The 22,310-nt window shown below is 39.1% G+C and overlaps 1 protein-coding gene across 1 annotated transcript; it reads left to right on the top strand.

The window, feature by feature from the left end:
• Nucleotides 1–793: 793 nt before the first annotated feature.
• PCGF6 (polycomb group ring finger 6) lies at nt 794–21,350 on the top strand. Its single transcript, XM_058029616.1, has 10 exons — nt 794–1,129; nt 2,076–2,175; nt 3,412–3,508; nt 4,001–4,056; nt 4,945–5,004; nt 5,610–5,718; nt 7,681–7,708; nt 8,256–8,354; nt 14,470–14,556; nt 19,757–21,350. The coding sequence occupies exons 1-10, from the start codon at nt 827–829 to the stop codon at nt 19,805–19,807; spliced, it is 990 nt and encodes a 329-aa protein (XP_057885599.1). The 5' UTR covers nt 794–826; the 3' UTR covers nt 19,808–21,350.
• The last annotated feature ends 960 nt before the right edge of the window (nt 21,351–22,310 follow it).

Raw genomic sequence — 22,310 nt, 5'->3', positions numbered from 1 at the left:
GAACCGTATGGGCACTGCGGGGCTGCATTGCAGCGCGCATGGCCTTGGTCTGGGGCACAATTAACGTAATTACGGCCGGACCGCTGAGTTGTCCAGATATTTCTAATACTGCTTCTTTTTTAACCGTGTTTGTTAAACAGAGATTCGGTGATACTTGTCGAAAGGCTGAGAGGACTGGGGGTGCTCAGCCTGGAGAATAAAAGACTCCAGGGAGACGCTACAGCGCCTTCCAGTCTCTAAAGGGGCTACAAGAGAGCTGGAGAGGGACTTTGGACAAGGGCATGTAGGGACAGAGCAAGGGAGAATCACTTTAAACTGACAGAAAGCAGTTTTGTATTAGATATTAGGAAGAAATTCTCTACTGTGAGAGGGGTGAGGCACTGGCACAGGTTGCCTGGAGAAGCTGTGATGCCCCAGCCCTGGAAGTGTTCCGGGACAGATTGTATGGGGCTTTGAAGAATTTGCTTCAGTGGAAGGTGTCCCATGGCAGGCTATTGGAACTAGATGATTTCTAAGGTTCCTTCCAACCCAAGAAATTAAATGATGTTATAGAATTAAAACCATATTTTGAATGAAACTGGTATTGTGTGATTGACAGTCTTTCGGGGAAAATTAAGCGTTCATTGGCGAGTCGCTTGGGGGAAAAAATTAAGAAAAAAATAATCCCAAAACGCGGGGCTATAAACGCACACCGGTTGTGGCTCAGCGCACGTGCGGGAGCGCGGCCGTGCGTTCTGTAGAACTACATTTCCCAGCGTGCCCCGCGGCGTTCCCACGCAGGCGCCCCGGACCGCGGACCGACCCGTGCCAGCCCCGGTCCGTGGACATGGAGGGAGACGCCGGATCCGGGGTCCCGGCGCTGTCGGGCGGGGATGCAGCGGGCACGGGCCAGGGCCTGGGCCCGGCCGATGAGGACCGGGACGTGGAGGGGGCCCCCAGCTGCTCGGGGTCGCGCTCCCACCCCTTCGAGTTCGAGCGGGGTCGCTCGGAGTCCAGCGGCGATGAGGACGACGACGACGAAGACGACGAGGAAGAGGAGGTGGAAGAGGAGGAGGAGGAGATGGAGAGCGACACCAGGGCTCGGTTCGGAACGGATGATGGGGAGCTCGACTCGGACGACGACCGGGAGGTAAAGGGGGCGGGAGGGTGCCCGGGGCACGCCAGGCCCCGCTCCCGGCGTGCCCCGCGTGTCATAATGGACTTTTTATTATTTTTACTTCTTAAAAAATATTGTGATTATTGTAATATTTATTTTATTATTACCCGAGTTCGCTTCATCTGTCTCGTTTAAGTGAAGCCCTTACAAACTCTCCGCGTGGCTGAGGGTGGTAGACGGAGGCACGTGGGCGAAATGAATGCTGCTATTGAGGGAAAGAAAGCCCTTTAGTCGGGCTTTGAGACGAGGGGAAACGTAAGAATCTAATGTGTCACCTCTTTCAGACACATCTCAGATCGGCGCTCTTGAGGAAATTTGTTCTTTTTTGAAACAGTGTTATTCAGCCAGGAAAGCTGTTGTGGAACTATTTGTGTGCGTTCCCGGTAAATGTTCTTCATGACCAGGATTCAAAGCAATGAGATTTCAGCCTTTGCTTCTATGTGTATTGTATATTTCATAACTGTGTGTACAAACAGGTGACTGTCTCTTGTCATACGAACTCTCTCTATATCTAGATTTGGGACTCCAACTGAGCATTGCTGAGCATTTTTAAATAATGATGTTGTTTACCACCTGTATCCACTTCAAGCTTGCTGGCTATGTGATAGTTTGTTAAAAGAGTTTATCCAAAAGAACTTTTTCCAAAATGATTCATTGTTTAAAGTTTTCTTTTTAGGTAAGATTCTTGAAACATATTGCATTACTGTTGTCAAAAAGCTCAATTTAGAAGACTAGGTAAAAGTCTTTAAAAAATGAGCCCTACATGAGAAGCAACTGATCTGTTAGGAAAACCCATTCCTGTAACATACTGATCCCATTTTTTCCCGTGGTTTTAAGGCTGTGGTATTTTGGAAGCTGCAGTCAAGGAATTTCATGGCTTAGCCTGTGTATTCAAACTCTCACCAATTTTTGTTTGCAGCGTATGATAAACCTCGCAGAGCTGACCCCCTACATCCTGTGTTCCATCTGCAAAGGTTACTTTATCGATGCTACAACTATTACAGAATGTCTGCACACCTGTAAGTACCAGTCAGTATTGTCTGCCCAAGGTTTAGCTGCAAATTCAAACCAGTTCAGCTATTGAAATGTTCTGAGTTCAGAAAAATAATTTTCTGTTTGAAGTGAACGTGTGTTGTGTTTATTCTGTTCCTTAAGCAAGATATATTCAATCAATCAATCATGAAGTCAGCTTTCCATATTAAGAAGGAAGATGATATAGGAGAAGATAAAGCCCAAGTAAGACAAAAGCAGAGCTACTACATACATTTTCTTAATTATTTTTTAAATAGGCTCTGGGAATTTGAGTGTATAACTGAGAAAAGAAAGTTGAGTGGCTTTGCTTTTAATGGACTGGAAAGTTTCCTAAGCTGTTATTTAAATTTACAAAACCCCATAAGCTCCTGTGGAAGTACCAGTTCAGATACAGAAACAGTGGTCTGCACCCGTGGCACAGTTTGTCCATAATCTGATGAATGGAAGCAGGGAGGAAATAAATAACTGATTTCAATGTGGTTGTCTTGTTATTTTCCCTCTGGATCCTAGAGCCAACAATTTTCCCAGTGCTAAAGAACTGTTTTCTCTCCAAACTAATAAAACACCTTTTGTGAAGCTGACTCTTTCAGCCACACCCATGTTCATACCTGAATCCGAGAATCCTGGTTTACTAGATCTCCCAAACATTCACGCTGCATAGAGGGAAAACTTTCTTTTTTTTTTTTTTTCTCTTTTTTGGAGCATTACTCACTGGTTTGTTCTACAGCACAAAGTATTCAGCACAGTTTGCAATTTACAAAGAGGCACAACTGTTTCTAAGGACAGCATAGAGTTGCAAATGCAGCTGTGGTGTCTTAGAACTCTCCTGGTAAGTGTTACGGAAAAGTTTCCTCTGTTCAGGCGGATGGGGAGCTGACTTGATAATAGGTTATTTATTCTAGGTATTTCCACTTAATAGCATTTTTCCAAGTTTTTAAAGGACTTGTAAAACACAATGAAAGTGGCAGAGTTATGATTTCTTGCCTTGTTTCTACTGAAAGTGTTTGTAGGGTCAGCAGTCAATATTCTGCCTTAGCCCTGCTCATGTTCTACATGCACCTTGAACTCTCACTCTGCATCCATTGGATTAGGAGTGTTCAGTGACTTCATTTTATCTCTGACAAATGATGTATGGCAAGTCTGGGTGTATTTATCCCTTCTGCCTGAACAGATGGCACTGTGTAATGGACATGTGACTCCTGTGGGGTTTCTTTTCTTTACAGTTTGTAAAAGCTGCATCGTGAGACACTTCTACTATAGCAACAGATGCCCAAAGTGCAATATTGTTGTACATCAGACACAGCCTCTCTATAATATCAGGTAATAAATTTGTCCCATTTTTATAGATTTGCTACTTGCTTTTAAATGTTTTGTTCTACAGACATGCAGTGCTTTCCTATTTTAAACAAAGGAAAGTTACAAGAAACAATTATGTTCTTTACTAGCGTGAGTTTCACCACAGTAATTAAGATAAAAGGTCTCTATTGTTTTATCTAGTTTGTATAGTTTGTATCCATTTCTAGGGCTGCCCTGGATATTTTTTTGCATTTGCTCAGTGTTACAGGAGATACAAACACTTAACTATTTGCTTTGATTTCCTTTTAAGACTAAGACTTTTTGGTGTGGTATATTTATTAACTCAAAAAACTGAATTTTAGGTTTTTGAGCTGGTTATGAAGGGTGGTGCTGTCACTCCATGTACATCCCATTTCAATGTTGTATTTGGCATCTTTGTTACAGTTTACTGAAACAATTTTGTTGCACACCAAAGACTCTTCTTTTTTTTTTTTTCCTTTGTTTCCTATTTGATAGACTGGACCGACAACTGCAAGATATAGTCTACAAATTAGTTGTCAATCTGGAGGAAAGTAAGTCCCTTTTTCTTTTACATTACTATCTAGAGATTGAAAAGAATAGAAAAAAGAGTAATTCAAAGCCTTGTTACTTCTCTGGACTCTTCAAAATAGTTTTGTGATGTTTGGTTATAAGTTGTAATTAATTAACTGTGACAGCTGGCATCTTTCTGGCTGCTGAATGCTATTGTGGTAGTGCTGTGTACCTTTTCTCATGAAACACAGCTGTCACTGTTTCCAGATAAACATGCAGATAATATTTCACAATTTGTTCCTCTTACTTTAGTAGAACTATATAATATCATTCTGTGTAAAAAGTTCACTTGGCTCAGGAGAAAAAAATGCCAAGACCAATTCTCTCAAATGCTTTTATCTTTTCCTCATTGCCATGTTACTTGCCTGATTTTAGATGTGTTTTCTGTCTCATTTATTTTCAACTTTGGGAGCCAATGATCCTTCACAGTCCCCCTGGATGGGCTGAGTGAAATATACAATCCAGTGGATATGTATGGACTATAGATGGTATTGCTTTGTATACCATGAGCACATATGTAAAAAATATATGTATATATAAAAATATATGTGTATATACAAGTATAGTATAAAAAGTACTGTGCTCTATGTGAACCGGTTATAAAATACCATGTTGTGTCACAAGGCATGACAGCCAGAAGCTGTTGCAGCTATTTCAGTATTATTTATGGCCAGTTTCTCTGATTTTCTCACAGTTTTTACTAACAAAATTTTAGTCAGGGTTTCTTAGGTATCTCAGCCTCATGAAATACTAGTGATGGTGAAGGTCTGTAAAAAGTTTTTGCTGCTCTAATCATTGAAAATTGGTCAATGAGAATGGATATTCTCAGCATCTGAAACATTTCAGCCTGTATTGTGCATTTTTTTCAGGAGAGAAAAAACAAATGCATGACTTCTACAAAGAAAGAGGATTAGAAGTACCCAAACCAGGTAAGCTGTAATCACTTTAAGAAATACTGTTAAGAAAATACTTACCATATCATTTATTCTTAAGGGCTTTCTTTGAAATATTAGTTCACAACTGAAGGTGGAAGTACTGCTGGAAATATGGGATTCTTAGTTATTTGGAATTTATAACTTGCTACAGATCTCAGATTACAAAAATAGATGAATTGGCAGCACTTAAACCCTGATCACGGTTGAATTATTTTAAGCTACATATTTTGCTTACAACCAGGAAATATATATAAAATGTGCCTTAATATTATTTTCTGGCTGTTAATAAGTAATAGACATTACAAAGGAGTAAAAAGGAGAGCTTCAAAGTCTGCTGAACAGTGAGGGACTGTTCTAATTATATTGTGTCTTCCTATCAAACAAAGCTCTTTGGAGAGTGCTGTGCTGAAAGCTGTTAAAATTCTGATTCAGATACACAGCACAGAATGTAGGAACAGCAGATTAGTAATAAAAAAAGAGGATGAATTGCATAGGCTTTTTTCCCTGGTGAGCTATTCTGATTTGCTCAGTGCATGTTAGTATCTTATGCTGCTTTTATTTCAAGTTATCTTTGCATTTTGGCTGCTTGAATATTTTAGCTGTCCCACAGCCAGTTCCACCGAGCAGAGGAAGACCCCGAAAGGTTCTGGGTTCAGTGTTCCAGATCCCACCAGAACTTGACATTTCCATACTTCTGGAGTTTATTGGGTGAGTTGTGGGCAAATGTAAGAGCAACTGACTGACATGAGGGTGCTGCTGGCATGTGAGGAGCCATTAACTGGCTCTTGGTTTTCATTAAATGTGCATTTCTTCCATCTCAAATAGTAGTGGGGAGCCAGTTTTAACTTACAGTGTGATAGTGACAGCCAGCTATGCACAGATAGAGGATGCAGGTAATTAAATGTTTAAGATGTACACTTCCTAGGAAGTATAGTTTTAAAATGTAGATGTGTTTTATTTTCAGCAAAGTCGTGCAGTCTCAGTAAACTGAGCAGAGAAATCCCTGTCTGTTCCAGTCCCTGATCCCTGATCCCTGTGGGTGGCAGCATTGTTAATGCTGGATGTGCTCACAGGAAACCCTCAGTGGCTTTCAAATAGTAGAAACTTTTTAACATTGTGAATCCACGTACCTGCCTTAATTTCAGTTTTCATTTTCTTCATGCCTGACTTGCAGAAGTCAGTTTAGACCTCAAACCTACTAAACTTGTGTCTGCCTGATAAACAAGATGACTTTTGAATCTGTTATATTTGGTTTTTTGGTAGTTTTATTTTAAATGTCCAGCATTGGCAGCAAAGCAGGTAATACTGTGTAAATATCATCTGTACCATATGGAACTGTTCACTGTGGGTTTTTGTGGTTTTTTTTTTTTTTAATATGGAGGGAAGCACAGAATGTTTTTAACAAAAAAAAAAGATGATGGCTTAACACCATCTACTTTGTATTTTATTTTAGTGACTTTTTTAGCCTTAGATAATTTATATTGTCAAAATCAAAGAGGTTGTCTTGGCAATGAGAGATTAATAAAGCATTTTGAAGAAAGAAAACTTGGAATAGATTAGACCAGCCAGAAGAAATTGTTACCTTGAAAGTCTGACTGTCTACATTGTGTCTCTACTGTTTATAATGTGGTTACCTGTGGCTGTGGAACTGTATCAAAGAAAATGACAGCTGTAGTGAAAAAGCTTTGTTATGTTTGTTACTTAGTTCATGACAGATTTACTTAGCTCTGTCTGATACCTGGTACATATTTAGAGGTGGAGGTACTCAATCATTGTAACTTGAAGTGCCACGTTAATGTGTGGTCTGCACAAGTGTTTTATTTGCTTGCTGTAGCAAGTGGTCAGCTGATTTTAGGAATGTTTGATTTTTTTGTCCTCTCCAGTGCAATGAAAATACTGCAGTGTTTCCTCTCTCATATGTACATACTTGCTAATGCAATACAAGAATAATGAAATGTCATGTATTGGCCTTAATTAATTGAGAAATTTACACATTGCACTACAAGAAGGACATAGGTGATCGATGATAGATCTCATGCTCAGGCTGTGCAAATCAGTGAACCTTGGCTGAAGCCAGCTGGAAATTTGGTTATTTGCCACCGTTGTATGTATTTCACATTCCAGAGAAACACATGCTGCTTTCCTGAGTTCCTAGATAGCATTAGCGTTAATATTGTCATGTGGACAGTCTGGAAGGCCAACATCCTGCCCAGGGAGCCCCTGAGGTGGTTGGGTGTGTTCTGTCAGTAACTTCTTAGGTACTGTCTGTTAAGGTTCCAAATATCAAGGATCATGAAGCATGGAGGTTTAAGCAGCATCAATATTGCAACCTAGGCCTATGAAAATTAAAGTTATGTTGTGTTTAAAAATTACTTTAGCCTGCATTGGGTTTTATTCACATTTTATGTAGAGAAATCTTGACATCCTAAATAGCTGAATTTACAAGAAAAATTGAGCAGAAATACAAAGGGTAGGAGAAAAAGATACATCAATTCAGTCCAATATTATTTTATGTATAGCAATTTAATGAAAGGAAGAGCCTCAGTTTGGAAAATAAGCTGGATATGCAAGACTCATAAATCACTAAGTCACTGTTATCATAAAGAGTTTGAGTATATTAATAACTTACAATCTTAGCAATGTTGACTATTTACTCTTCTGTTTTTTCAGAGCAAATGAAGGCACAGGGAATTTTAAGGTACAAATATTATTAAATTTTTATCTTACAGTTTTCTTCAGGAATAATTATAACCTGAATATATTTAGTTTGGTTTTCTTATATTGAGTGCAGCTGGAGCTTTTATCAGAATAATAATAACCAATCTTGTATTACAGTGTATTTCAAACCTATTGTTGTATAACATCACAGCTCCCCAGCATTTTTTTTCTTCTTTTTATCCTCATATTTCACAGTATTTTTTTTCATCTTCAGTATCCCCTCCTACCCTTTCTGTCTCATATTTGCCCTTCTTTCTGCCTTGTTTACCCTGGGGTTTTTGGGCCACACAGAACATAGGACTGTTTAAAACATTTAAAAATAATCAGTTGCTTATTAATTTTTAAATGTTTTAACAGCATCTGGAGTCTTAATACATATTTAGTCGGTTGCCTGTGAGGTAATGTGCAGGTAGATCAGAGAAGGGTTCAAAGCTGTTTCCCTGTCATTGGGCTGTTGCTTGACTTTGGAGTTTCTGAGGGATTAGTGGCAAAATCTTTAACTTAAAATCTTTATTTATTCTGTGCAGCCTTTGGAAAAGAAGTTTGTGCGTGTTTCTGGGGAGGCAACAATTGGACATGTGGAGAAATTCCTCAGAAGAAAAATGGATCTAGACCCTGCTTGTCAGGTACATCCTTGTTGTAGCACTCACAAGTTGTCTGTGCTTTGGACAGACATTTCCATTGTTCATTAGATTCTAGAAGTAATGTTGGAGTTTTTTATACAGTAAGGATTAAAAAATGAATTGTTTGCAATTTTGTGATCTGCAAGGAACAACTAACTCATTTGCAACCTATTCAGATGTTCATAGTACTCTACTAACTGGACAGAATTTCTAAAGTGCCTTGTAAAATTTCAGCCAAAGAAATTCAAAGCCAAGAGATTCTGCTGTTTCAAAGGAAAACTAGGCAGAAAAGTGGGAATGTGGGAGCATGCAAAGGCATGATGCAACTGCTGCAAGATGAATAGTAGTGAAATTTAACTGAAGGCAAACAAGGGCTAAGAAGGAATTACACTATGGATGGATGTGTTGAAATGTGTATGAATGCAACTACAGACACTTTTCTCCAAAAAAGAATTCAAAGGAACAGAATATGGTACAAAAGAATTTAACTTCATATTTCTCAACCATTTTGAGAGGAACTGCTTGTCAAAACCAGTTTCCAATTCTTCTGTGTATTTCAGCAGCCATTCAGTTGGGAAAGTGCAAGAGTTCTGTAGTGTGTAAATAATTCTTAAAGCTGTCAGTTCCTGGAAGATCAAGGTGCTGCTGTTGTGAATAGGCAGATGGTAGAAGTTTAGTGCTGGGGTTGGAGTTAGGGCTGTTTTTATACAGCAGTAACTTGGGACAATTCAGCATGACTGCTGTGCCTCAGTAATGAGTACTCATGCTGCTTACCTTTTCAGTGGTGACAAAGCAAATCAAATATAAATTATCCATCCTGCAGATGAATTAATGTATTTTTATTTGCTGGTTTCCTCTCAGTGAGAGTCTGTAGCTTTTACATGGTGGTGACTTGATATTCTAAACAAATACAAGTATCCTCAAAATGAGGCTGGAGAAACTTCTTGCATTATTTAGTTGTTGTTTATTTGAGGGGAAGGAATTGTTTTGTTTGTTTGGATTTTCTTAAATAGTACATCAGAATCTCAGTTTTCAGGAACACTGAGCATCTGTCTTGTAAACTGCAGGTGTCCATCTTTCAAAATCACCCTGAGCCAATGTGCTGGGTCTTCCATATTGTAAAATCTTAAGATCATCTGTTAGAGAACTTGGGATTTTTTTCACTCATTAGTTACTCTCTACTTGGACTTTGCCAGACAGGTACAATCCCCTTGGTTAAATGGTTAAATGTTACTAAATCTCAAAAGCTGATGATTTCATAGGTGTCCTTTCTCAAGATGTTCTTGATGCTGAGCCAGTCACTCCTATCTCTGCTAGTGTCTAGTTTGCCATTGTGTAAGGTGTAAGGCACAATCATTGGCTGGTTCTAATCCTTGGTCTCTTCTGTGCAAGCCCTGCCTGTTTGGAGGAAATGATGAATCTTCTTTCTTCTTTAAACCGATGCCTTGGCTGCCTTTTTTTCCTCATCTTAAATTATGTGCTCCCATTTTTTTTTAGCAAGTATTTTTTGGTCATTAGAAACCTGCAGTTGATTTTTATGCCCCAAGTCATGACTGTTGTCTTGATATCTAGGCTCATCTTTAAAAAAATTGGAAATTCAGGAAATGAAGCTGGAATTATTTCTTTCTAGCCTTTGATTGTTTCTTTGTCATATGGGGACTAAGATTAAAGGAGTGAATATACTGAGCTGTTACCTTCTCATGGTAGTACACAGAGCTCAAGCTGATGGTTTGTTGGTGAACATGGAGAAAGTGAAAGAGATGTCAGACATGTCATTGAGGATTAATAAGCCTAATTAATAAGACTAATGAATCATGTCTTACTCCAGCTTCCCAGGACGGCCAATAAACTAAAACAAAATTAGGGAGAACCTGATTCTGAATTAGCACAAGCAGAAAAATTTAGAGAACTAGGTTACAAGCCATATGTGCAAGGAATTTAAATGTAGAAGATTCTTTGCTGCTTTTTTTAGTTTGTTCTAGAAATTTGGAAGTGTTGAGGACTGCAGTGGTTCATTTCCTGTCAGCTTCCCCAAAGTATGTTAAAAAAGAAATAGATACTAACTTTGGACAACAAGCTCTTCCTTTTAATATTACTTCTTTATTATTATTTTCCAACTCTCTTCATTACCTAAAATAATAGATTTTTATATAAAATGTCTTGAGTTTGGTGTTTTTAGTTTGGAACTGGAGTCCAAGAATTCGATTTCCTTGGAAAGCTTGGAAGTTTCTTTCAGAAACTTAAGTTTCAAACATATTGAGCTAAAATGCACTACATTTGCTGTACTTTTTACTATCTTTACCTACAGAAAATTTATTGCAACAGTGTTGACTTGTGTCTCACGTGGGACTTGAAGGGACAGAGTGTTTCCTCCTTTATCTCCTCAGTGTATCAATTGCATTTTTGGCTTCGTTGCTGAAACTTCTCCTAAGGACACTAGGTGTGGTTGTTTTGTGAGTGCAGCCAGTTCCTCCTGAATATCACCTGAGTTTGACAGTCTGCAAAGGTCCTGTTTGAGAATGTTTCAGTCATTCCCTGTTAGAGCTCATTTGGTGACCAAGTGATAGAAGGTATGTTACCCACCCCCTGAACTCCTGGCTCTGCTTGGACATCTCTGACTTAATCTTTTCACATGGAGTTTGAGATAATACTTGCCCTTCTTCATTGACCTGCACAAGTGCAATGGATTTAGGTTAATGAAAATGTGAAATAAGCCATCTGGCTCATGTGTGGCAGTATATATAGAAGTCTAAAAACCAGTTTTAAACCTACTGCCTTTGTTCTTTTTTTTCCCTATTCTGAGAATTCAAATTGCTTTCAGACTTCTGTAATAGCATTTGCAAATGGATTATGATTTAAATTCCCTAGTTTATCTGAAGGTTAAGGCTTCATTTATTTTTATCTACCACTTGGGCTGGCAGACTGTAGTTTCCTCTTTCTGATGCTTTGTTTTGAACTCTGTGCTTTGGGCAATGACTAATTTTTGTATATGTGTTTACGTTTACTTCTAATTACAAGGTCTCTCTTGAATATTCTTGCTGGAATTTGGGAGAGGGTGAAAATATTTTTTTAGAAACTGAAATTGCCAGTAATAGCTAAGTAGGTAACATCTGATAGGAGCTAAATGCAGCTTGTGGTGTTTGGAATCCAGTAGATTCTTGTCTGTGGCATCAAAAGTTTTCTTTAGAGTGTGATTTCCTTTGAGCTCCTCCTGCAAAATTCTTTCCTGCTATTTCTTCTGTAAGGATGAGAGAAGCTGTTGAAAGACTTGCAGCTCAGCTGCTGGGAATTCATTAATGTGGCTGATTGAACAGAAATGTTCTGTTACCAGATGTGCATTCCTAAAAGTGTGTGAGCTGCAGTCTGGGGGGACACTGGGAGAAAGGACTCTGTGCTCATACACAGTGCAGTTGTTGATGCAATTCCTTTATGCCAGTCTTGGACCCTGGAATAAAAGCATCCAGGGCCTCTGGAAAGTAAACAGCAGCTAGAGGAAATAGGAAATTCTGACAGCTTTATAAATAACTAGCTCAAATACTCATATCAGTCTCTAAAACTTTGTGTTTTCCTTGTCCTTCCCTAGGTAGTATGAGCTGGTATAGAAAAAAATTGATTGAAGCCTACTGCTTTCTGGGCCACATTCTCCCTTAGGATGAGTCTTATGTGAGGTGTCCCTTGCATGAACTTTTTCTATTTTTATATATGTCTTACTTAGTGAACATGAATTTATAATTGTCTGTTATGGTGGCTTTTAGAGAAGTAGCTCTAATAGCAGATATGTCACCAAAAGAAAAGAAATGGCATAATGCAAAACCTACTTTATTTTAATAAGAATTTTTTAACAGAAATGATTGAGTATTCAGCAGATTCACTTTCATGCTTCCTTTCAACAAAATGTCAAGCTGCAGTTACTGCTGTCTCAGGCAATCAGTAGTAGTTGGCTTCAATTTTACCAGTCATTTGAAATTTTAGTAAATTCATGGCAGTGATGGTGCTGGTGCCTCTTTTGTAATGGAACATATAAATTCCTGTATGATACAAGGATTCCTCTGAGACGCATTTCACAACTTATTTTTTGCACTGACCTGAGATTTATTTTTTCATTGTATGTTTTTTCTCTTGTCCTTATAGAAGAATAACAATTAGCAGGCAGAATTTCAGACTTTGGGGGCTGGAATTAGGAGATTAAGCATTTGTTATTCAGAGAACTCTAATACATTAAATGTGTGAAACTTGTCTCAATTTATTATTAGACACTGGCTCTTTAATAACTGCTGTTTGAAACTGGAGCAGCAGGTAAAACAGTGTACTTTCAAACAAGCATTCTAATTCTGTTTTGAGAGATTCTCAGCAGCTGTGACTGTCTATTTGCATCCTGTATTGGTCAAACAGATTAGATTTTCTCTTTCTGTAGAATATATAAAACATTTATGTGATATGTTTCATTGGGAGCAAGATTGAGTTTTCAGTGCCTTATGCTATAAAAATTGTAGAAGTAAGCTTACAAGCAAAAGTAATTAAACTCATGTGCCTGGAAAGCAAAGCAGTCATGTTTGTCTTCCTGCAGTAATAACTGTAGAGGTTAAAAATGCATGGAAGATAGCAGAAAGAACTGCAGACAGTTTTCCAAAAGGAAAATAAATACATTTTTTGAGTACTATGTTAAATACATCAAGTGTTGATGTTAAGTATATGACTATATATGGATCAATATCTAATCAGTATTTAAAATTATGTCCACACAAATTTTTACTTCCTGGTAGCTAAAAGCAGAAGTGCTGCGAAGCAGTTTACATCTTCTGCACATTAAGAATCAAACACAAAGAGAGTATTCTGCATCATTCTCATACAATATAGGTGGTGCAGTAAATTAGTCCTTTTTGAACCTCTGAGGAGTAGAATTCCTGCATTCCCAAGTCTCAGAACAATGTGGTCTGCCAGCACAAATCTTACTAAATCTTTCCATGAAGAACAAGAGAGAGGTAGTGGGTCAGGCTGCAGAGGAGGATAAATCTGGGGGAGTGGAACAGCTGCAGCACAGAGCACGTCCTGTGGTGGATGGTGGCTGTATAAACCAATACATCATGATACTGCAGTGTGCTCCCACTGCTGCAGGGGCAGGGCTTAGACAGTCCCTTGAAGAAAGCTGTGGGACTGCTCATTATCAATGCTCTTTATCTTCAATTTTGAGGTCTTGTCAATTCATAGATGAGAGCACTCTCATTTCCTTATCTAGAAATTGCTCATAAGGAAATTGTAAGCAAGCTCCAGTTGAGAGAGAAAAACAGTGCTGTGTTAGCTGCTCTAATTTGGAATGTTAGAGACTGGATTTACATTATACACTGTAAATACATGGTAACTTTATAGAGAAGCCTATTTTTCATAATAATCAAGAAAGGAATTCAAAATACCTGATTAAGGCTTGTGTTTTCCACAAAATTACTGTTTTTATGGGTAGATACTAAACAAGTGCCTCCCATGGAATTGCAGGCACCACTGACAGAGTTCAGCTGCAGCAGAGTACAATGCATGTAACTGCTGAGAATGCCCTGCAGCTGCACCCCAGGAATACTGACTGAGTGCATGCTGAAAGAGGACTGTCACGTAATGGCTGACAGTGGCATGCACCAAGATGCTCCTTTCTATTAAGGCACTTCTTCCAAAGTATTAAGTGAAAATAGTCAGGTGTTTTCTCCCTTGAGATAAGGAGGAGGGTGGCAATGGCTCTTTTTTTTTTGGTGGCACAAACAAGTTACCCTCTTTTGCAACTGATGAATGATGGCAGATGTTTGTGTGGTTGTTCTAATACATTATCTACATTCCCATTAAATTCATCACAGCTATTACTAAAGAGCTTGTTTCAGTGGACACACCAAACTGAGAGAAACAATAAACTGTCCTCTCTGTTCAGCAGTGAGCTCAGGTCAGGACCATGAAAGGCTTTAGGGCAGTGCAGTAGTGCTTTGAATGCTAAAAACATTTGGATAACAGAGGCAAAGATGGCTTTAGTGTCTAACATGATGGCATTGAACTCTGCTAATAAAATTGAAAGGGCTTGGATACTGTTTTGCTACTCCAAAGGCAAGTTGGCCTTAACCATGCTTGTGTTTTTTCCCAGGTGGATATAATCTGTGGTGATCACCTGCTGGAGCACTACCAGACTCTGAGGGAAATCCGTCAGGTCATAGGAGAGAGTGCAGTACAGGTATGTGGCAGCTGGGGCTTTGTTCCAGGTTTTCTGGTTCCAAACAGAAGACCTCTCTTAAGCCCTCAGGTAGCACCAGCTTGTCTGAAGAAGCCGCTAGGAAAAATCTCTCCAGTTTATGCAAAATCATTTTTATCTTATAAGTAGAGTTGACAAAGTGCACCATGTTCTTCTTGGTCTCATGATGTTCTGGGTATGAGGGGTTTGTGTTGGGTTTTGTTTTGGGGTTTTTTTTCCCACAAAACAAGTTGCTACCTTACCAATGATAAAATGTACCAGCCATTCTTTCAATTAACATTCCTTGTTTTTGCTCCCTGGCAATTGCATCTCTGCAGGAAATCAGAGGACAAATCCCAAATAAGGCTATCCTTTTGACTGGGTCAGGAGAATAAACTTGCTTATAAAAACACAAACCACAGATAGAGGGTAATGAATGCAGTAAATGTGCTTGATGCATATTGCATTGGCTCTGGTCACAGCAGGAGTGTATGGCCAGCTATTTCTTGTTGATAACTTGCTGTCTGTAGTGTTGCTGACTTTGCAAATAAGAAAGCATTTTCTTAAAATTCTTTGTGAATCTTTTCAAAGCATCTTTAAAGGACCATACCATTTCAGAAGTACTGCAGAAACAATGAAGTACTCTGCCAAGTGCATCATTGGATAGAGATGTACAGTTGTGATATATGGTAAATTGTATCTTAATCTGAACTAGGAAGTCTGAAAAGTTAATATTTAATACAGTAGGAAGAAACAGGATTAAGTTGGTATTTTATTTGGAAAGCAATCTTAGCAGATAGCAGAAGGGCTAAAATAGTAGTAGCAAGATCAGCTCTCCCCACTTGTTTGTGCACACACATGCACAAACATTTACATTTAAAATTCCTGCTGAGCTCTCTTATGCTACAGGAAGGCTTCTGTGTTGGAGGCAGGAAGTAAAAAGCTGAATTTGAGATCTCTTGGACTTTGCATCACTTGTAGCTGATTTGAATCACTAGGAGGGGTCCCAGAGTCAGGGCAGAGGTGTTTGGCTCATGGTAATATTGGCAAACATTAAAATCTGTGAGGCTTGTGCTGTTTCTGCAGTTGAAGGGAATAAATTCCACACCTGATGTCTTAGCTGGTTTATAATAGCATAAAGAAGAAATGAAGATGTAACCTAATCCAGTTTGGGGAGCAGGGGATAGAAACTGGGGGGAAGTGGGTACTGGTAACCAGCTTGTTTCTGACACTATGAGTCATTGTAAGTAAATTCAGCAAGCAGCACAAAGTGATGGAAGTGCTCTCTGCTGAAAGCTTCAGTAAATGGCAGGGGATGATACATTTCTCACTCCTGGGCTACAGTCACATGTATGGTTTTAGACTTGAGCTTAGCACAAAAGCTTTTCATATATGAGAAATGCTCTTGGGGGAGCACTTCAGTGAATACTGCAGCAGTTTCATTTCTTGTCAGAACTGGGTCTGCCTGATTGATGTTTGGTGATAAAGCACCAGTCAGCAGCTCCACAAAGAGAGCAATTGCCTTGAGATGCATTCTCCAGTGATGTTTCAAATCTCATTGCCAAATCAGTATGCTAGCAGTTAATTCTCTCAAGGCTTCTCTATTGGACAAATAGAAAAGAAACATCTTGGCTTATTGTGAAGTCTTGTTCTTTCATTGTCACTTTCAACAGGAAATTTGAAAGACCAGGTTCATCTTCATTTTCTCTTCATATTGTGAGAAGATCTCTAAGGATTCCAAATAGTTACAGTTGCAATGTTGCTTCTTTTTTGATATTGAAATAATGACATTTTCATGTTTTTTAGTCTAACATAATATTTTGTTTTAGAAATCAAGAGGGTGCATTTCTACAATTAAAAAAAACTTGGGAAATATTTTTAGGTAATTAGCCACGAAAAAAATCCCAACGAATGGGTCAAATCTAAAATGGTGAGGGTTGTTTGTTTCTCACAGGATCTGAAATTCAGTAAGGGGCACAGTTGTCCTGGCCAGTCAAACTACAAGTACAGAGGAATATTTGATGAATTTAACATTAAACTCCAAGGGCATCTTGTGTCTTTGTAACTTTCCAGCCTTTCCAAATCAGTGTTGGAGCTTGAATGTCCCTAACAGCTCTCACCAGAATGCTGAGACACTGTTCAATACTGCTGCTGTCATTTACAGGTTTCTGAGGTTCATTGTAGATGCTTCATGCAGAGAAAAAAGCTTCAGTAACTACTTCTGCAACAGAAAGTCATTTGAAGGAATAAACATTGGGCTCTTGTATTTAGATGAGTACAACCACTGTTAGAGGAGAAAAATAGCTGCTATTCTGAGTCACATTTTTCACTTGCAAGTTCATTCATGTCAGCAGTTATTCTTTTTGCTGGGAAAAGTGAAATGCAGATAAGTTTCTCTTTGGCAAATATATTAATTATAATGTTCATTCTTTGGTAGCATTTGCAGCATCACATATGTTGTGTGATTTATTGTTCTGAGCCATAATCACTGTGGTGCTCTTAGTGGCTTTTACTTACATTGAATGGTGCTTAAGATTTGTTTGTGAAGATTTTGGGTGTTGTATTTATTTTTCTTTTTTTTCCTACTGACTAGCAGTGTGTAATGATGCCTTAGAGCCTGAGTAAATGAAAGTCTCCTGGAAGTGCAAGCTGGATTTTAGCTGTTCTGGATAGATTTCTGCCTTTCCAACAAGTGTGGGAAGACCAAATGTGATCTGATCATAAAATAAATATTCCTGACACTGATCCCCTAGTAACTTATTTGGGTTGTTTTAATTGGGTAAATAGGCAACTAATTTTAGTGTAAGCAAATAACATGTTCATTTCTGATAGTTGATAGAAGGCTAAAAAAGAATCAGGAATAAATCTTGTTTAATCTTGTAGATGTCAAGATATTTTGACATTTCTGAAGTTGGGTGGTTGGTTAAATCTTCCTAATTAGCTGAAAGTAGAATTTCTAGCTCTGTTTAGGGCAAAAACATAAAAAACTCATTGACAGAATTTATATAGTAAGAAACAAGTTTGCTCTTTTAATTTTTTAAACAGTGTAAAGCTGGTGGACTTTACTGCAAGGAGTGATCAAAGACACAAGGACTTTTAAAGGCTCAGTTTTGTCACCAGGCATTGAGATCTGCCTGTAATTATGAGTTTGATCAAGTAGCTGAGAAAGGAAGCTTGTTATTAACTAAAAGGGAATATAACTTCTTCCCAGTAGCACCTTCCTCCCCTCTGCTGCACAAAGGCAACCTGATCCAAGCTGCTGGTTATTTTCACTTGTCTAAAACTGGGCCCTCTCAGAGTTCTGCATCACTGATGGATATAAAGAGCTCACACATGGGAAAAGCTAAAAGGAGTAGCTTCCTTGATGTCCTTGGCCCTTGGCACAGAGGTTTGGCAGATTATAATGGTCTCTTTGTAGCTCTCACCTTTTTGTAACCCAATGCTGTTGTGCTGGTTTTTTGGTCTCCTGAACTAGGCAGGAAGAACTGTGCTCTAATTTAATTACTGTGACCTTCTAGCACACATTTCCTATGAAGTGTTTTACTCTTTGCTATGGGGTTATTGAATTTGGAAAGTGGGGCACTTTTTGTTGCTGCTGCTCTTAGAACATCAAAAGGTGTGTATGCTCTGATGTTTTGGATATCAGTTCCACTCTGAAATTTATAGCTGGGTGTAACAGGTGGGATCCTTTGCATTTTTTGTAGGTCAGGGTCACAAATGTGTGTCAAAGGACACTGGAGAGCTTTGCTTTTCTTTTGTGCCTGTCTGACTTAGCCTTGAGATTTGTAATGGGCAGTGAGAGCTCTTTCTCTGTTTGGACTTCCTTTTAATAACAGTATCTAGAGAAAGCAGCTGAGCATAGATACAAGTGTGTAATCCTTTACAAGTGAATAATTACAGAGTAAGAAGTGCCAGTACTGGGGGTAACTCTCAACTTCTCTTTGTAGAGAAGGAATTGCAGTGGTTTTGGCCTTGGGTTTAACAGGGCTATTTCCTTTAAATGTCCTGCTGCCACATGTACCATTTCAAAATTATTCATCAAAGAATACATTGTAGCATTTTCTTCTTGTATAAGTATTTATTTCCTTTAAGAAACTGGAAAATAGAGGAAAAACTGGCTTTGACCACTTTTTTTCTCCAAAAATAAAGTTTTGAATGTGTCTTATTTTCTCTTTTGAAGGAACTAATGGGCACAAGGAGTAAGTACCTTTGGGAAGGTATAACAACGTTTTCATGTTCCAAGAGGTTCCTGAGTAACCTCTTAGAACCTGTTCTGCCTTGCAATGCTGCTATCCCAATTTATGCTAATCACCTAATAAGTTAAAGCTCCTGTATCCTTTCAGGAGTTAGCAATGTGTTCCTGGTTATTAACAGGGTAGGAAGATGAAGAAAAGTTAGTGAGTTGGTACTAATACATTATCTTACAGCCTGTGTCTTAACAGGTAAAAACATCTGAAGTGAAATGCAGTAAAAATTCTAACACGTCAGTTGGTATTAGTGTAGTTCTCTCTTCACAAAAGAACTTTTTTTAGTCTGTCCATATAATTAGGTGCAATGCAAAGTTAGATTCCCAGTGCCTCTGTGGTGGAAGCACACTAAGTGCTAGGCCTTTGAGCAGCTGTGAATTAAGTGACATAAGTAAGACTCATGGCTCAGAATTGTCCTGTTTCACGGGTGAAGGGATTTTTTGTTATGTCAAGCAGTCCTTGAAGAGAAGAAACATGAGTTAATAAACTAATAGTTTGTATTTTGGAGGTTTTTTAATCCAATTCATTTATTACTTAATAAATGTACATAGTAGTAGTCTGGACTCTTGTGCTGCAACTTTTGGCAGCACTTTCCAGAACTACTTAATGGATTACATTTTTTTCTGCTCCACAATGCCATGTGGAAATCAGCATGACTTGTAACCAAGAGCCTATTGTATGGTGATAGTGCCATTGTAGCTTTATTATAAAAGCACTACCAGATTTTACCTTTTTTTTACCACACTTTTCCATCTCAAAGAGGAGAGGAGAGTACAGTTATTTGCCTTGATACTTCAAAGTTTGCATTCTCCATATGGATGAGACACAGTATCAACTGGTGAGGTTGTGCCTGGGGTCCTGCCATGCAGCAGTTGTACCAGCTGGTGACAGAAATGCCTTGGGAAGAAGGAAAAGTGCTACTATGAGACATCTTCTTTTCTTTCTCTTCTCTCTAGGATGGTCTACTTGTACTGCACTATGGCCTGGTGGTGTCTCCACTAACCTAAAGGTGTCTGGAATATCAGAAGGCAAAAGATTCTGAAGTCCTGGAGCTTCTTCAGTGCTGTTTCTCACCAAAGAAGCTGTCGCGTTTCCTGTGGCAGGAAGCGAGTGAAAGGAACCACCACTCACTGCTGTGTGCTTGTAATGTAACCTCTGACTTCACCACTGCAAAAACTTGCAGCTTCTCTAAGTACAGCTGTAGATGTTGCTATGCTTCATGTTACTGATTACTGTCTTCAAATTTCACTCAGCTCAGGGAAATTAAATGCTCCAAGTAGCTAATTTTTTTTTTACTTTCTAAACCCACAAGATTTCACAGGGTGAACAGCCTTTTTTTCCTCTAAGCTCTGAGATTTCTCTGGCTGTCTAAGTGTCTAGCTAGAACAGTGCTCTCAGGGATGGTCTTCAATGAGCAGTATAGTTTGTTTTGGGGTAGAGACAGTCATTTGCCTAAAAAAAATATACTGTGATCATCTGCCTTTGGATGTGATTTGGGGAGAGGAAGGAAACTTCAGAAATGCAGACCAAAATAGGTAGAAAATAATGCAGCATAAGCATTGTTTTTTGAGAAGTAGCATTAAATTTGTTGTTTTTCTTGAAGAAAGACAATTTTGTTTGCACTGGAAATATATTTGCTGATAGTTTGGCTTATACCAAATGGTGGATCATGCATCTCTAGTCTGAATGGAGATGAGCTGGCTGTAAGCTGGTTAAACTATGCATGGAAAAAAGAAATAAAAGTAGCACCTCTTTCTACCTGCTTGCTGTATATAAAGTAATCACTGTCAATCTGCTATCATGTAAAATCTGTCAACTGATTTGACTGTCAGACACATAAATCCATTCACTTTAGCACATACCTCTCCAGCAGCTGTGAAAATGGTCACTTTTTCCACTCTTTCTAAGGTGTTTTAGTGCATTGTAGTGGAGATCAGGGTTAAGTAATGTAATACCTGCCTGTTACTACCAGATTCACAGAGGACATTAGGTGACTTTAATTTTAACATGTTAAAATTAGGTTTGGTGACAACTGTAACACTTCAAATTTTCTTCTGTTTGAAGAAGCATTTGTGCAACATTAAGGACCAGAGGGCTCTGTGTGTTATGCTCATGCTGCATAGTCATCAGTGTGGGGATTCATGAAAGCTTCCATTGGGCACCAGGCTCCTTCCCTCTCCTACAGTCAGTGCAGGGAAAGGGAAGAGATTCCTTTGTGAGGCATTTCAGAGCACCTAAGTTACAGCACCATAGAACTGTTAGGGTTGGACAGGCCTCATCCAGTCCAACCTCCCTGCCAAGGCAGGGTCACCCAGAGCAGGAGACACAGGAATGTGTCCAGGTGGGTTTGCAATGTCTCCAGAGAGGGAGACTCCACACCCTCCTTGGGCAGCCTGTTCAGTGCTCTGCCACCCTCAATGTAAAGAATTTCCTTCTTCTTTCAGGTCCCTTTCTTTCTTTCAGTCAGCTGGTGAGGCAGCAGCAGCAACTGAGCGCTAAGTGCAGGGGTGAGGGCTTGACTGACCTGTCCAGGGGTTCTGGAGCCTGGGGACAGCTCCAGAACTGCTTGGAGCAGTGACCCCAAGCTCCATCCAGACCTGGAAGCCCCTGGCAGCCAGTCAGGCATGGAGGGCACATTGCCAGGAGCAGAGAGGGACATTTAAGTGTCCCTAAGGAGCAGAGCAACCCCTTGTGGCCTCTGCTGAGCCCACTCCTGGAGCTCCTTGTCCTTCTTGCACTGAGATCCCAGAACTGGGCACAGCACTTCAGGTGTGGCCATGCCAGGGCTGAGTAGAAGGGTGGGATCACTTCCCTTGGCCTGGGGCCACACTCTTCCCAAAGCACTCCCAGATTCCATTGGCCCTCCTGGCTGCTGGGGCTCAAATGTGTTTGTTCACTGTCAGCCAAAGAGGACTGGCATCCTTTTCTAAAGAAAGCTTTCATGAATCCTCCCTCAGGTCTTTACTGTAAACATTGTTTTGTCTGTGAAGGTGGCACCATAAGAAAAAAAGAGTTTTGTTTGAAGTAATTCTCATGATGCTTCTAAATATGTAACAAAAAGCCTTTTTAGCTACAAACTCCTATTTTACCTTTACAGTTTGTATAAAAGTAGTGTTTAAAATGCAGCAGAAAATGAGATTATTTTGTAAACACCTCATGAGTTGTGTTAATAAAAGATTATATATTGTAACAGTAAAATAAACTTTATTTTAGCCAATTTAAAATTGAGCCCTTGTGTTTCTATGCCATGTTTCCTATGTCAACCTCAGAATTATAGTAGATGATAGTGAAACTGCTGAATGTGCTCTGGGGTTGTTAGAATGACAGATTTCAATTAAGAGGCTGAATGGTGAAGGGTAATTCAATCCCAGAGTCTCCACTGGAGCTAAGTGTGGTATTGTTAGCTGGAATAACATGAAATGTCTGGAACTCTCCTTTTAGTGAGGATTTTGGTGAGAAATAGTTCAGTAAAGAAGTCAAGATGATTTTTCCACAGAAATACAGGAGAAA

Source organism: Melospiza georgiana, chromosome 8 (genome assembly GCF_028018845.1).
Source record: "Melospiza georgiana isolate bMelGeo1 chromosome 8, bMelGeo1.pri, whole genome shotgun sequence".
Lineage (NCBI taxonomy): Eukaryota > Metazoa > Chordata > Aves > Passeriformes > Passerellidae > Melospiza > Melospiza georgiana.
Note: the sequence above shows the minus strand (reverse complement) of the source record. Positions and strands in the feature narration are given on the sequence as shown.

Bases quoted from the DNA above. Each gene is read 5' to 3' on its own strand.
- PCGF6 (XM_058029616.1), top strand. From the start codon at position 827: ATGGAGGGAGACGCCGGATCCGGGGTCCCGGCGCTGTCGGGCGGGGAT. The intron at 2,176-3,411 runs GTAAGTACCAGT...TTTTCTTTACAG, and splicing joins TACAGAATGTCTGCACACCT to TTTGTAAAAGCTGCATCGTG. The intron at 3,509-4,000 runs GTAATAAATTTG...CCTATTTGATAG, and splicing joins CAGCCTCTCTATAATATCAG to ACTGGACCGACAACTGCAAG.